Source organism: Lemur catta, chromosome 3 (assembly GCF_020740605.2).
Source record: "Lemur catta isolate mLemCat1 chromosome 3, mLemCat1.pri, whole genome shotgun sequence".
NCBI lineage: Eukaryota > Metazoa > Chordata > Mammalia > Primates > Lemuridae > Lemur > Lemur catta.
The window spans coordinates 72547600-72561442 of NC_059130.1; the positions used below are offsets into that span (position 1 = coordinate 72547600).

The following is a 13843-nucleotide window of genomic DNA, read 5'->3' on the forward strand; positions in this document are numbered from 1 at the left end:
ATTTTCATCTTTTGCATACATGGAATGAACTCAGGCCTGCTGGATGGTGCTTCTACTGTGATCTTGCTGATTAGTTTAAAACATTTCTGAGAACAAAATGTTAAGGCAATCTTGTTATATGTATATTGGGCTATATAGGATTTCTACTTTTCTAGGACTTTCTAGAGAGTTCAGTAAGTAGAGAGATCAGAAGATCTCCTCAGAGCTAAGTTGAGGGGACCCTTGCTTTCTTGTAATTGTGTTTGTATTAGGTGACCTCACTAAGGTTCCTTTTTCACATGTCTTATCTTCTCAGTGCTCCTAAATCTTTAATATATTATGTTGAACCATTTAATAATAGTTACAAATGGTCAAACAACAGTAATTTCAGGTAGTTCTACCTATTTATGTAGTGGGAAATTTCTGGAGTTCTATGCCAAAATACTGAATTTTAAATACATTAACAACACTTAAGAGCCTTTCCCTGGAATGCAGGAAATGATTATGCATCTTTTTTATGGAAAGTGAATTCCGAGAGAAGGACAAAGAAAGCAAGATGGATGAGGTTATGCAAAGCATTTGCTCAACTGTTTACTAGGGTGACCCTTTTCTGATATGCAGAGCTGTAAGTTAGCAGAAGTCTTTTTCAGACAATATATTTTAAAAACTCACCCTATATACAGCAAAACTTTTGTTCATCTGAGCGCGAGTGGGGGTTGGGGGGTGTAGAGAGATATAACCAGGTTTTTCATAGCATTCAAACGGTGATAAGCTTATTGTTGAGGAATTAAATACGGACCAGTCCCTTTTCTCTCATTAAAGTCACACAGACACCATATTTAGGCACTTCATTACTCTTACTTTTACTTCATAACTGTGCATAGATTCTTATATATATATATATATATATATATATATATATATATAAGTTCTTCTTATATTACCAAATAATTCCATTCAATTCAACAAAAATATGCAGAACACATACCACATGCCACGTATCGTGTAAGGTGCTATGGATATAGGATTCTATCAGACTGAATTGTTTTTGACTTGACTCTCAGCCCCAAAACAATAAAGGCAAATAAGCAATGTGAGAAGGACTTATTTTCAATCATTTAATTCAAGTCATTTAACTCAATAACATGGTTACATATTTGTTTCAGTGTTGGCATTTGCATGCATTTCTTTTATCTGTCTTACCTGAAGGATCTTATCACCAGGCTGCAGTAGGTTTGATGCTGGCCCATCAGGCTGAACCCTAGTAACAAAGATACCCTATAAGTCAGAAGTAACAGAGGTTAGGATTCTATTACCAGTAATTGGGCCTGCTTCAACAAATTTTCATTCACATAGAACATAGCAAAAACAAATTAAAAAACAGTTTGTACATGTAAGTTTGAAGTACTACTATATTTTAAGCAAGGAACCACTGTCCATGCCAAGTTTACAAGAAGCAGCATCTTTGCTTGCAAAAAAAAGCTTGTCTTGTTTTGAAAGTGCAATTATGATTCATAAATTGATCTCATGGCATATTTTTAATAATTCCTTTCTTAAATCATTTGAAACATGATTCTGAACCATCTTTTATATAAATTCTGAATTTGTTTTGTTATTCTACATTAAAAATGTCTCCTATAGGTTATAAATTCAATGTACACTTTAAAAGCTTTGCTAGAATTATGTAAACATTTTGCTTTATTTTAATGAGTGTTACTTTGTATGTTACTGAGAATTTTAATATAAAATGTCTATGAACAAATTCAACATAAGAAAACTCCAATATGCATCTTAAATAAAGTTTATGTCTACATAGTTATAAAACCTCTAAATTGATTTAGTTTATTAAAAAGTCAGATTAATTTTATTGATCATGTATATTAAAAAAACATATATTGAATGTCTACCACGTGCTAGGCCTTGATTGCTAGTGATACAGAGATATACAGAATATAGTTTCTGACTTCAATACGCTCACAATCTAGTGGAGAAGAAGAAAACCAATAATTACAAAATAGTGTGACAAATGTTATGATAGAGGTATAAGGGATTGTAAAAAATGTTGCACCCATCTTATACCTGGTGTGTCAGGGCTTCCAAGAGGAGGAGATACTTGACAGCTGAATCACAGAGGACGTAAAAGGCATCCACACAGATAAGGGGAAGAAGGATATTGTAGATAGAGGGGATGACACATACAAAAGTGAGAGTGCCCATTACATTGGGGAAATTGCAAGCAGTTCTATTATGACTGGAGTGGCAATGAAAGGGTGGGAGTGGGTGGGGTTGGGAATGTGGCAGAAGATCAGCCCAGCAAGTAGGTCAGGGCTAGATCAAAATGGGTCTTTTACAGACTTTCTTATCACTTGGAGGAGCTACTGAAGGATTTTAAGCATGATGGTGGCATGATTTTAATTGACAGCCAAAGAATGAACTGATGAATGGATAAAATAAGGTGGTATATCCTTATAGTGGAATATTATTTGGCAATAAAATGGAATAAAGTACTGAAACATGCTACAACATGGATGAACTTTGAAAGAATTATGCCAAGCAAAAGAAGCCAGTCAAAAAAGGCCACATATTATATGATTCCATTTATATGAAATATCAAATATAGGCAAACACATAGAAACAGAAAATAGCATTTGCCAGGGGCTGGGGAGTAACTGTTAATGTGTATAGTTTCTTTTTGAAGGAGATAAAAATGTTCTGAAATTAGAAAGTGGCAATAGTTGCACAGCTCTGAATGTACAGAAATCACTCAATTGTACACTTCTAAAGGGCAAATTTTATGATATGTGAATTATATGTCAATACAGTTATTAATTTTTTGCATTCCTAAGAATTATTAATAAAATAGAAGGCAATATTTTAATATCTTTGCCTTTTATTTAGAAAACAATGTCACTTGCTGATATAAACTTAATGACTTCCACTTCATCCCATAACTTTGTGTGTGTTTGTATATATATATATATATATATATATATATATATATATACATATATATATATGTGAATGTGTGTATGTGTGTGTAAATGGCTTAACAAACAGACCCAAATTAAAATATTTCTACCTGTGTTTTCATTCAGCACTTCGGATCTGCATCAAACTTATTAATTTAAGGCTTTTGAATGATTTTTATCTGTTTTCTTCTCATTTAAATGAAACTACAGATTGGCATCAAATTCTCTAGAAAACTGCATAACTTTTAACGTAGTTATTAGACTTCTAGAACTTATCTTGAGAAAATAACTGGATCAATGTGCAACATACATTGTACTAATATGTTCATTATAGTATTTGTAAAAACAAAAATTACAAACCATACCTAAGTGTCTAATAACAGGGAATTGATTAAAGAAATTATAATAAATCCCTACAATAGAATGATATGTGGTCATTAAAAATGAGGTCCTAGGTGGCTGATGTAGAAGTACACAAATGTTTAGTGAAACAAGCAGGTTATAAAACATGTGTGATATGATACTATTTTAGGTGAAATATGTTTATATTTATATTTGTGTGGGCAAATATCTGGAGTGGTAGCTCCTAAACATTGACAATAATTATACTGGGTAACGGGACATCAGATTTTTTTTTTCTTTTTGTCTATTTGTGTTTTCTTATTTTTCCACAATGATTGTGCACTGCTTATAGCATTAAGAACATAATAAAAACTTAAAGAAATTTAGGGTAATGGTGGCACTATTAAGAGTGATGCTTTAACAGTTTTGGCCAATTCAGTTGTACAAATGGTCAATTCAGAAGAAAAAAAGAAAACTAGCTGTTTAAAAAAGAAAGGTTAAATAAGACTCAATGATTAATCTGCCAAACCAGTGAATGGCACTGGTTATGACAACAAATATTATCTTCACTGGCACATAGCTCTCATACTCCATCAATAGAGCAGACTGTATATATAATCAGCCCCTGATAGCCCCCGTTTTGCTATTGGGGTCTCTGTACAATAGACAGAATAACACTGTTGCCCAGAATAAGCCACTACATCTCTGGTTGCTGGAGGTGAAGTTGTTTTGACTATTATTTTATCTCAGCAGTCAAAGTCTCTGTTACCCAGTTAATTTTGATTGCCTTTCTTCAGCTCATTGTACAGGAACAGTTTTAATAATGTTTGTATGAATCCAGACCATAGGAGCTGAATTATAGCCATCATATCTGCAATGCTGGGAGAAACTAGCAACACTCCACAACCTGACTGCTGAAAGAATACAAATGTGGTATCTGTGGCAGGTTTAATTTCATCCATCACATAGCTCTGCAGGATTCAATTGCTGTTCTGAAGATTTGCTTTGATGCTTACTCTTATGGTGGCCTGAGTCTTCCAAAGCATTTATTGCTTTTTTTCTAAAGCTTTATTATTTCTTTTCAATCAATAAACTTCATCAGCTAAGAAACTGCTCCTACTCATTGGTTTAGTTTCCTCTTTCCTATATATATCCTATCAGCCAGCATACTGCCACGTTAGTTGAAACAGAAAGCAATGAGTACTACATTTGACAAAGGTCTACGGCATTCATTATTTGTGGAGGTGGAATGTTCCCCAAAAGATTGCCTGCAAAGGCCAGTGCCCTAATTTTTCACTGTATTTGTGCATATAAATACTGCCATATAAAAAAGACCAAATAAATCTGAACTCATTTTGTAGTCTCTGTTATGATAAATATTGAGGAAAAATATGAAAACTTTGACACTGTTTTGAAAAAGCTCATTGTAGCAATATGTCACCCTTTTAACAACTCATTTTATTCTGAAACTTCAAAGAATACTTCGGCACTGATGACAGAATTTGGTGGAGAATCATCAGACTGTATTTTATTTTATTTTTTTAGTGTTTTTTTACATAGTCCAAACAGTATTTATTTTTTTATTGTTTGTACTTTAAAAATTAGAATAACTTACTACTGTTTGGTTAAAAGCTATCTCCTAACTTCCAAGTAACAAGAAGCCATTAATGTATGTATTAAAGATACAAATAATGACATCTTAACAATTTTATAACTGCAAACAAGAATTAAAATATGCTCAATTTCTTATAACACTTGGCAGAACACTAAATGTGGGACAAACTATCGTGCAATACATCCAAAACTAAGGAAACAACTGATACACCTAAAGTTATAATAAAAATGTCTTGCCCAAGGAAGGGAAATAGCTCAAATAACTCTCTTTTTAAATGAGGCAGTATGTACTAGTTTCCTATTGATGCCATAACAAATTACCACAAATGTAGTGGCTTAAAACATCATAAATTTATTATATTATAGTTTTGTTGGTTAGAAGTCCAACATAGGTCTCACTGGGCTAAAACAAAGGTGTTGGCAGGGCTGCATTCTTTTTTGAAATCTCTAGGAGAGAATCCATTTCTCTGCTTCTTCTACCTTCTAGGAAATGTCTACATTCCCTGCTTCATGGACTCCTTTTTCCATCTTCAAATCCAGCAATGGTGCATCTCTCTGTAGTCACAACTGCCTCTGACTGGAGCTGGGAAAGAGTCTCCATTTTTAAGGACCTATGTGATTACATTGGGCCCATTTGGATAATACTGGTTAATCTCCTCATGTCAAGGTCTTTAACTTCATCACATCTGCAAAGTTCATTTTGCCAGGTACTGTAACATACTCACAGTTCTGGAAATTAGGATGTTTTTAGGGAGCCATTTTTTTCTGTTTACCACACCATGTAAATAGTGGTTAAAGGCATAGCTCTGGAGTTTACCTGTCTGTGTTCACCATTTCAAACTGGCAACCTTGGGCAAGTTAATTTTTGTGTACTTAACTTTTCCTTATCAGTAAAATGGGTATAATAACAGGACATAGCTCATAAAGTTATTGGACAAAGTGACTGAATACATATAAAATACTTAGAACAGTGGATGGCACTCAGTATAGGGTCAATAAGTGTTACTATAATTATTGAAAGTGAAAGTAAAGCTAGAATTCAAGGCCTTTTTTCCAGCAAAGCCCACATTGAGAGTTTTAAGTCTCCAGCTGTACCAGATTTATTGACAGGAAATTATTCTTCTGTCCTCTCGGTTTGTAGTATATTGAAGGGTCAATATTTGCCATCATTCCCTTGAATTCCTAATAGATAAGGGTATTGGTATATCTTATTCAGGGAAAGGGATGGGAAGAGGGCTGGAAAGTTCCCCCTGTCTCACCTGTGGTTTCTTGGTGGTGGCTCACAGTGACAATGGCTCCAAATATTGTTCACCCTCAGTAGTGGGCATGGGTCCCGTCTGGAGGGCCTTCTAATGAATGGTTCTTAATAACTTTCTGGGACTACTTCCTTTGGTAGCTCCAAGTCAGAAATATCAGATTTTTATAGTAATGGCTGCTAGAATCTAGTTAGTGGCTCATGGCATCTCACTGTTTTTCTAATGTCTCTCACCTCTTGAACAGCCCTCAGGTTCCTTAGCCGCTCGAAAGCTCAGTGATTTTCCCTCAGTACCACCTCCAGAGGGTATCTCTCAACAGAGCAACATAGTAAGTACCGCAAAGTCCTTTCAAAAGAATGCAAATCTTTGCCTTCCTCAGATGCCAGCATTTGGATGTGTCTGAGCCAGACCCAGACCCCATGTACTCATGCATCACACAGGGACCCCTGTACATTTGAAGCAAAGCTAATCTAGAGAGGGCTAGATGGATACTCCACATAGGCATGACTTGTTGCCATTTCATATTTTTACCCTATTTTAACACCAGTCTTTATGCAAGTCATAAATGGTTATTCCAAAAGTACCCACAATGGGCTTATAAAAAGTTTTCCTTTTCACAAGTAATTTTGAAACAGGATGAGTTTGGGAGGTTTCTAGCATTGTTAAGATCTGACCTTGTCCTACTGTTTACTTAGCCTCTGCACCTCTGGACTTAAACTTTAAAGGGCTTAGAAAGTTAGTCTACAAGGCCAACATTTAACATTCCAACCTTAGAGGAGAAAGAAACTTTATATGGCTTTTTAATGATGAAGACGAATGATTGTGACAGTCTCAGCTATTGTAAATGTAGACACCAAAATAGAACTTGTCTTAAGGGACCTGCAACTTCAACTTATGAAATATGCTTTTCTTTAAAATTCTGAAAAGTCTTGGCTCTAGCTGATGCTAAGAAATTGGTTTCTAGGAAGGTTATATCTCAAGTAAAAATTGAATATTATTACGATTACAATTCAGAACATATTAGTTAAATATTATAGAATATAGTCTTTCATGCTTTCAATGATAATGAAAATTCAAAGAGTGTTTCTAGAAGAAAAACTGACACGTGAAAACAGCAAAAAGAGCCATAGATTCAAAGCTTTTAAGGGGAAACTTTTTTTTTCTAAAAATATGGTAAATATTAATTTTCTTTCATAAAGTGGGCAACATTAACACAAAGCTATATTGTGGCTGGTAGAAGCAACATTAAACATGCATAATGGACTACATTTACTTAGTCCCAATGATTATTAGAAGACAGGACACATCAAGGATAAAGGTATTATCAATAGTGCTCCTGTCCATGAATCAAGAGTGTGATGGCAAAATATTTCAGGTTAATTGATTGTTATTCATCAAATTTTAGGTTTTGAATAATTTGCTACCTTAGCAACTGAGGAACTTACATGCAACAAGAACAGACATTTATTCCATGGCCATTAGAAGCTAAAGGAGATGGGAAGTCAGGGTGGGAGGGAGAGAGAGAGAAGACAGGGAGAGAGAAAAAGAAAGAGGGACACTGGCAGCTGAATATGATGCTCCAGTGTATGGCTGAACTTTGGCTCACAAGCGATGAAATGCAAAATCTGTAAAAGATGACTAGACAGGAGAATTGCTTTTAGAAACCTAGAAAATTTGAGACAGAGACACAAATAAAAATTCTGCAACTGACCAAAGTCCTTGAAACATTTCATGAAAATCTTATGCACAGATGTTTAAAGGAATTTCAAACTCTTTCACTATTTTTTTTTTCTTTTTTTGAGACAGAGTCTCGCTTTGTTGCCCGGGCTAGAATGAGTGCCATGGCGTCAGCCTAGCTCATAGCAACCTCAAACTCCTGGGCTTAAACGATCCTACTGCCTCAGCCTCCCGAGTAGCTGGGACTACAGGCATGCGCCACCATACCCGGCTAATTTTTTTTTATATATATATATTTTAGTTGGCCAGATAATTTTTCTATTTTTAGTAGAGACGGGGTCTCGCTCTTGCTCAGGCTGGTCTCGAACTCCCGACCTTGAGCGATCCACCCGCCTCGGCCTCCCAGAGTGCTAGGATTACAGGCGTGAGCCACGCGCCCGGCCACTATTTTTTAATAAAGTAAAAAATTGGAAATCACTTTGTTGCATTCATAATAAATTTATTAATAATGCATTGAAGCAACAAGGAGACTGATGAAACTCATAGAAACTGACTATGGCATTACAAATATCTTAGTGGCAATATAGTGGAACATAATAATATCCTAGCAGAAGAAATATATAGTTTGGTCTTTGGACTTGCATCATTCCTTTAGGTCATTCTAAAAGTTTGTTTGTTAACGTGTGTGTGTGTGTGTGTGTGTGTGTGTGTGTGTGTGTGTGTGTGTAGTTTTCAAGATACTGCTCTTCTGACTTGTTAAAAGAATCCAAAAAATAAATAATTTATTCCCTTGTCTCTGAGATTGTTTATATAAATGACATATTAGCCACTAGAACATTTGTTATGGTTTGATGATGATCATTGTGGGCTTTTCTCTTTTAGAGAATTTGAATGTAAGACCTAAAATTGTGTTTGGTTTGGTTACTTTATAATTATATTCCTAATTTTATGAATTGCTTCAGTATGCCCCCGTCTTTTTTAACAATTAAACATCTCTGGGGTATCTGTCTGCTCTGATGAAAAGTACATTTGCATACTATTATTTATTTTTTGGTGAAATTCTTGAGTTTAAAGAAGAATTTTCTTCTACTTGTCATATATTCCATTAAAAGTCAATGATCATACTCTTCAGTTTACTGTGTTTCTAGATTTCTGGCCTATAAGGGAAAAATAAAAGAACTATTTTTCATTTATTTTTATTTTATAAATCCTTTAAATCTTATATTTAATATGAGACCTCAACTAGCGGTGAATATTTGGATTGCTAAGCTTTGTACAGTTTACTGATTCTGTCAGAACCTCTAATGGCTTTTCTTCTCAGCTTCACAAATAGTATAAAATAGTAGAAACTATTAAAAACAGGAGTGGGTAACTGTAGGTGGTTGTGGATTCTCCTTTCTAGCTATTCCTAAAATAGTATCAGTAACCAGGTTTCTGATTATCGTTCCTACAGGCTCCCTCAAAGCCCCTTCAATTGTATAATTTTTGACACTATCTATACCATTTCATAATTATGAATTGAAAGTGAAGAATTCAGCCAAACCTTTTTTTGTCACTTCTACTAAAATAAGGTGGTTGAAGTGAAAAATTGTTTTGTTGTAAGGTATATTCAGTCAAACTATAATCCTCATAGGTTTAACATGGTATTATTTTATATTTATTTGTTTTCATAAGCTGAAATCCATGTCTTCCTTATAATGTCTAGATTCATTTTACTTAATGACTAACATATTATTGTAAAGTCAGAAGGGCTAGAAGTATTTCTTAGAAGTGGCAGTGAAATCAGGAGATCCAAAAGCCCAGGGACAAGTGCCCAGGAGACACTATAGCTGTGAATTCCTAATATGCTGACTGACAGTGGCTCTTACTCCAAGGCTGTACATAGGTGCTATAGGGTAGAGTGAAAAAGGAGGAGGGTTTCTTTTTTTTTTCCCACATTTAGTCTCTATAATTCTAGATTATTTGAAATGTTATAGTGATGGAATTTTCATTTATTACCATGTAATAAAATAAAAGGTATAGATTAAAGAAAAAGGACATTGTAGTTGTACATATCTGAGACTAAGAGTGTATTTAAAGGAGGATGATTATGTCATGCAGAGTAAAAGCAGAGACTGCCTGTGTGAATGAAGGAGAAGCTGTTCATACCCAGAAGAACTGGCAGGTGGTTTGTAAGTAAACATGTTTCCTTGTTCTTTCTTTGTCTCATTGACAACTCCGCTCTCACTTTATGGCCCAGAGATGAACATCTTCAGGGAACTGAAGCCACCCCAGCTAGTGTGTGCGAGTCACACAAAACTGAACACAGCATGGGCCTTTCTTGCCGTATAGGAATAAGCAAAGCTTCCCAAGTCTAGGTATTCAAACTGGTCATTCCGAGTTAAGGTAGAAACATTCTTTGACACAAAGAATAGAGGGAACATATTTTCTTTTTCTCTTTCAACAAACAAAGAGACTTCAGTATACCTCCATAAACAAAGAGACAAATAAATGAAAAAGATATGACTTTTCTTTATTCACTTTAATGTTTAGTGCAACATTAAAAGAGGTTCCTTATTTCATATTAATGAATCTCCTGGGGGTGAAATGATAGTCCCTTTTTATGGGAATGTGGTTTGTGCATGGTAATGGGGTTTAATCAACAAGGTTTCAAATATAAGAAGCAGTTTTCTACTTCATTGTATTGGAAAATATAATTAGTTATTAAGACTATGTATAACTACCTTAATTATATTGTAAAGATAATGAGCAATTAAATAAATGCATATGTGTAATGTGATACCTTAAGCAGTAATGCTAAATGTTACTACTAAATCTAACTCCTGATTTATTGGTGTACCTGTCGATTCTTTTTAGTAATTACATAAGATCTTATTATAAGCTAATTTTAAGTGCTTTTATATTTTGACTGAGAAGTGTTTGACATTTTTCAACACGTAAAAACAAATGTGAAAAAAGTCTCTATATCTTTCCCCATGGCATTTTCTCCCTTGCTTATTTTATTCCATGCTTAATGACTAAAATGATGTAGCAGACAGAATATAAATAATATATAACTCCAACAACTAATAGAGTCAGCTATCCACTTAGGCTTTACTTTTGTTGAAAAAATACTTTACTGATTGTTACAAAATATCACACAGTGATACCATTCTCAATTCTAGTGATTTTCTAAATATGTTGTTGAATTAAAAAGTCCTAATCGATGTTCTTATTTAAAATGATACTTTTTAATCACCTTATTTTTTTCACATGTATACCTCACTGATATTTTCTTGAAGAACCAAGGCTATATTGAATGATATATATTTGCTTTCATAAGCTGAAATTCATGTCTTCTTTATAACGTCTAGATAGTGACATTTTTCATTTGGCTAAAGCACACTACCATGCCTTTTTAAAAAAAGCTTCAGGCCAGGTGCGGTGGCTCACGCTTGTAATCCTAGCATTCTGGGAGGCCGAGGTGGGTGGATTGTTTGAGCTCAGGAGTTCAAGACCAGCCTGAGCAAGAGTGAGACCCCGTCTCTACTAAAAATAGAAAGAAATTATATGGACAGCTAAAAATATATATATAGAAAAAATTAGCTGGGCATGGTGGCACATGCCTGTAGTCCCAGCTACTCGGGAGGCTGAGGCAGGAGGATTGCTTGAGCCCAGGAGTTTGAAGTTGCTGTGAGCTAGGCTGACGCCATGGCACTCTACCCCGAGCAACAGAGTGAGACTCTGTCTCAAAAAAAAAAAAAAAGAGCTTCATATAAGTGATCATATATACCTGTAGGAATACTGTTAACAGGAGATAGTGAAGACTACATTTATACCAGTGTTTCTGAATAGATCCAGGGCTTTTTACCCGAACATTGAGACAGTGAACACAATTGGCAAAAATTCATTTTTTATTGAAAAAAAAAACATCTCACTTTTAATGTCCTCAAACAACCATGTGGCATTCAGAACCTCAAATTGCAAAGTGACTAAAATGCAGCTGAAGTAATCATTTGTGTTATAAAATAATTTATGCTCAAAATTTATTTTTAAAAATCCAGTTTCTTATATAAAATAGTCATTTCACCCTCTTCTTAAATTTAATCGAAAGTACAGTCTAAAACAATATGATCTCTATACCTTGCCTCTGAATTTTATTTTCACATAATACATAGATTTTTCCAAATATATAAATTTGCAAAATAAATTTAGAAATATACAAAATAAATCATATTTTCCTAGTAGCTGTACAAAGTGAAGGAAATATGCTATATATAGTTTACTATTTAGTAAATATAAATCTGTGCTATGTGGTGTTCTAGGCAAATATGTTTGTTGCTCTTCTTGTTTTTTTTTTAGACAAGAGTCTTACTCTGTCACCCTGGCTAGAGTGCAGTGGTGTCACTGTAGCTCACTGCAACCTCAAATTCCTGGGCTCGAGCAATCCTTCTGCCTCAGCCCCCTGAGTAGCTGGGACTATAGGTGCATGCCACAATATCTGGCTAATTTTTCTATTTTTTATAGAGATGGGGGTCTCTTGCTCAGGCTGGCCTTGAACTCTTGACCTCAAACAATCCTCCCACGTTGGCCTCCCAGAGTGCTAGGATTACAGGTGTGAGTTACCGTGCCTGGTCTGTTGTTGTTTTTTATATCCATGGAGAATACTTGAGAGGCAATAGACATATGGTATATACCTTTTTTGTAAGTTAAAGTATTTTTTTTGTATACTTCTGTTTATGAACCACCCAATGTCATGAAGCTGAGCAAAACTGGAAACTTACTCTTGTGCATTTTTGCACTTGCCATTGCCATGTATGCCTGTGGGTATTGTTATCCTCAGGTAAAGGAATCAAATGAATGCTTTAATTCTGCATGTCTAATGGTCCTTCTCTTCTTAATCTTAATCATATAAAAACTTTCATTTGAAGCAATACCCATATCCACACAAGATGGGGTGAAAAGAAAATAGGTTTAAGTCCTGCTGCAGGCCATTTGGGCATGGAGGCAATAATTTTAAAGGAATGTAAATAAGTTGTAGTAATTTATTCTGAAATGCTAGGACATTTATGTAGAGTTTATTGGTGATTATATTTTATATTTGCCATGCTTCCAATACATTTTGTATGGCTTGGGATTAAGGTATTTTAAAAAGAACATGGATTTGTTTCTATCATTTCTGATTGCCCAACTTGGTGGAAATATGGGTAAGCTCTCTGACATCTGTTAAACTTAGGTGTTTATGACTAAATGAGAAGTGATTCTTTGGCCCCAATACAGCTGCATGTATATTTCCTGCTGTCAAGTCCGTTGAGAATAGGCTGGATCCATAATACTGCTTTCATTTTGATCCTATGACTGGATAATTGTTCACAGGACTGTTCAGTGCAATACGTTTAGAGCATATAGAGAAAGGGGCTATGAGTCTTCCTTAATGTCTTTAAAATCCAAGTGCTTAGTCCTTCTTTCCTCAAATGGAACAAGGAAGAATATTAGTCCCTGAATGATGGGCTTTGTGCATGCATCATTAAAAATTCTTTCTTTTGTAGAGTCTTGGGTTGCCTTGTAAAATACTGTAATAGCATGGTATCAGTCATCTATTAATGCAGTTTCTTCTTTCTAAAAACATCCTACGGAAATTGTACTGGTAAATACCTTAAATTTTACAGTCATGAATTGTTATTTTATGCGTGCTTAAACACAGGCAAGGAGTATTGTGGCTTGCTCCATTGGCAAAATCACCACTGTAGTGATAACTTAGTCCACAAGTTATATAATTGCTTAGCAATCCATCCTGTACGGTGAGCTTCTAATTATCTAGATTCAATAGAGAATACATGCTGACTTCCAAGGACTTGTTGAAGCAAATATCTAGACTATGACTAATTAGAGGACTCTGTACTACTTTCAATATTAGAATATATTAGTCTCAACTCTACAGGGTATAAATTTGTCATATGGCTCTTCTGCTAAGTGGCATTTGCAGATGGAGGCATATGTTATAGTGCTTATTAAGAGAAAAGGATT

At 34.8% G+C, this 13843-nt stretch overlaps 1 protein-coding gene across 1 annotated transcript in view; it reads right to left on the bottom strand.

Annotated features, from left to right (window-relative positions):
* Positions 1-13843, bottom strand: part of LRRC7 (leucine rich repeat containing 7) — a 496095-nt gene that overhangs the window by 14437 nt on the left and 467815 nt on the right. Inside the window, exon 26 of the mRNA XM_045547767.1 lies at positions 1183-1257. Coding sequence (XP_045403723.1) covers positions 1183-1257 — 75 coding nt within the window. The remainder of the gene's footprint in view (positions 1-1182; positions 1258-13843) is intronic.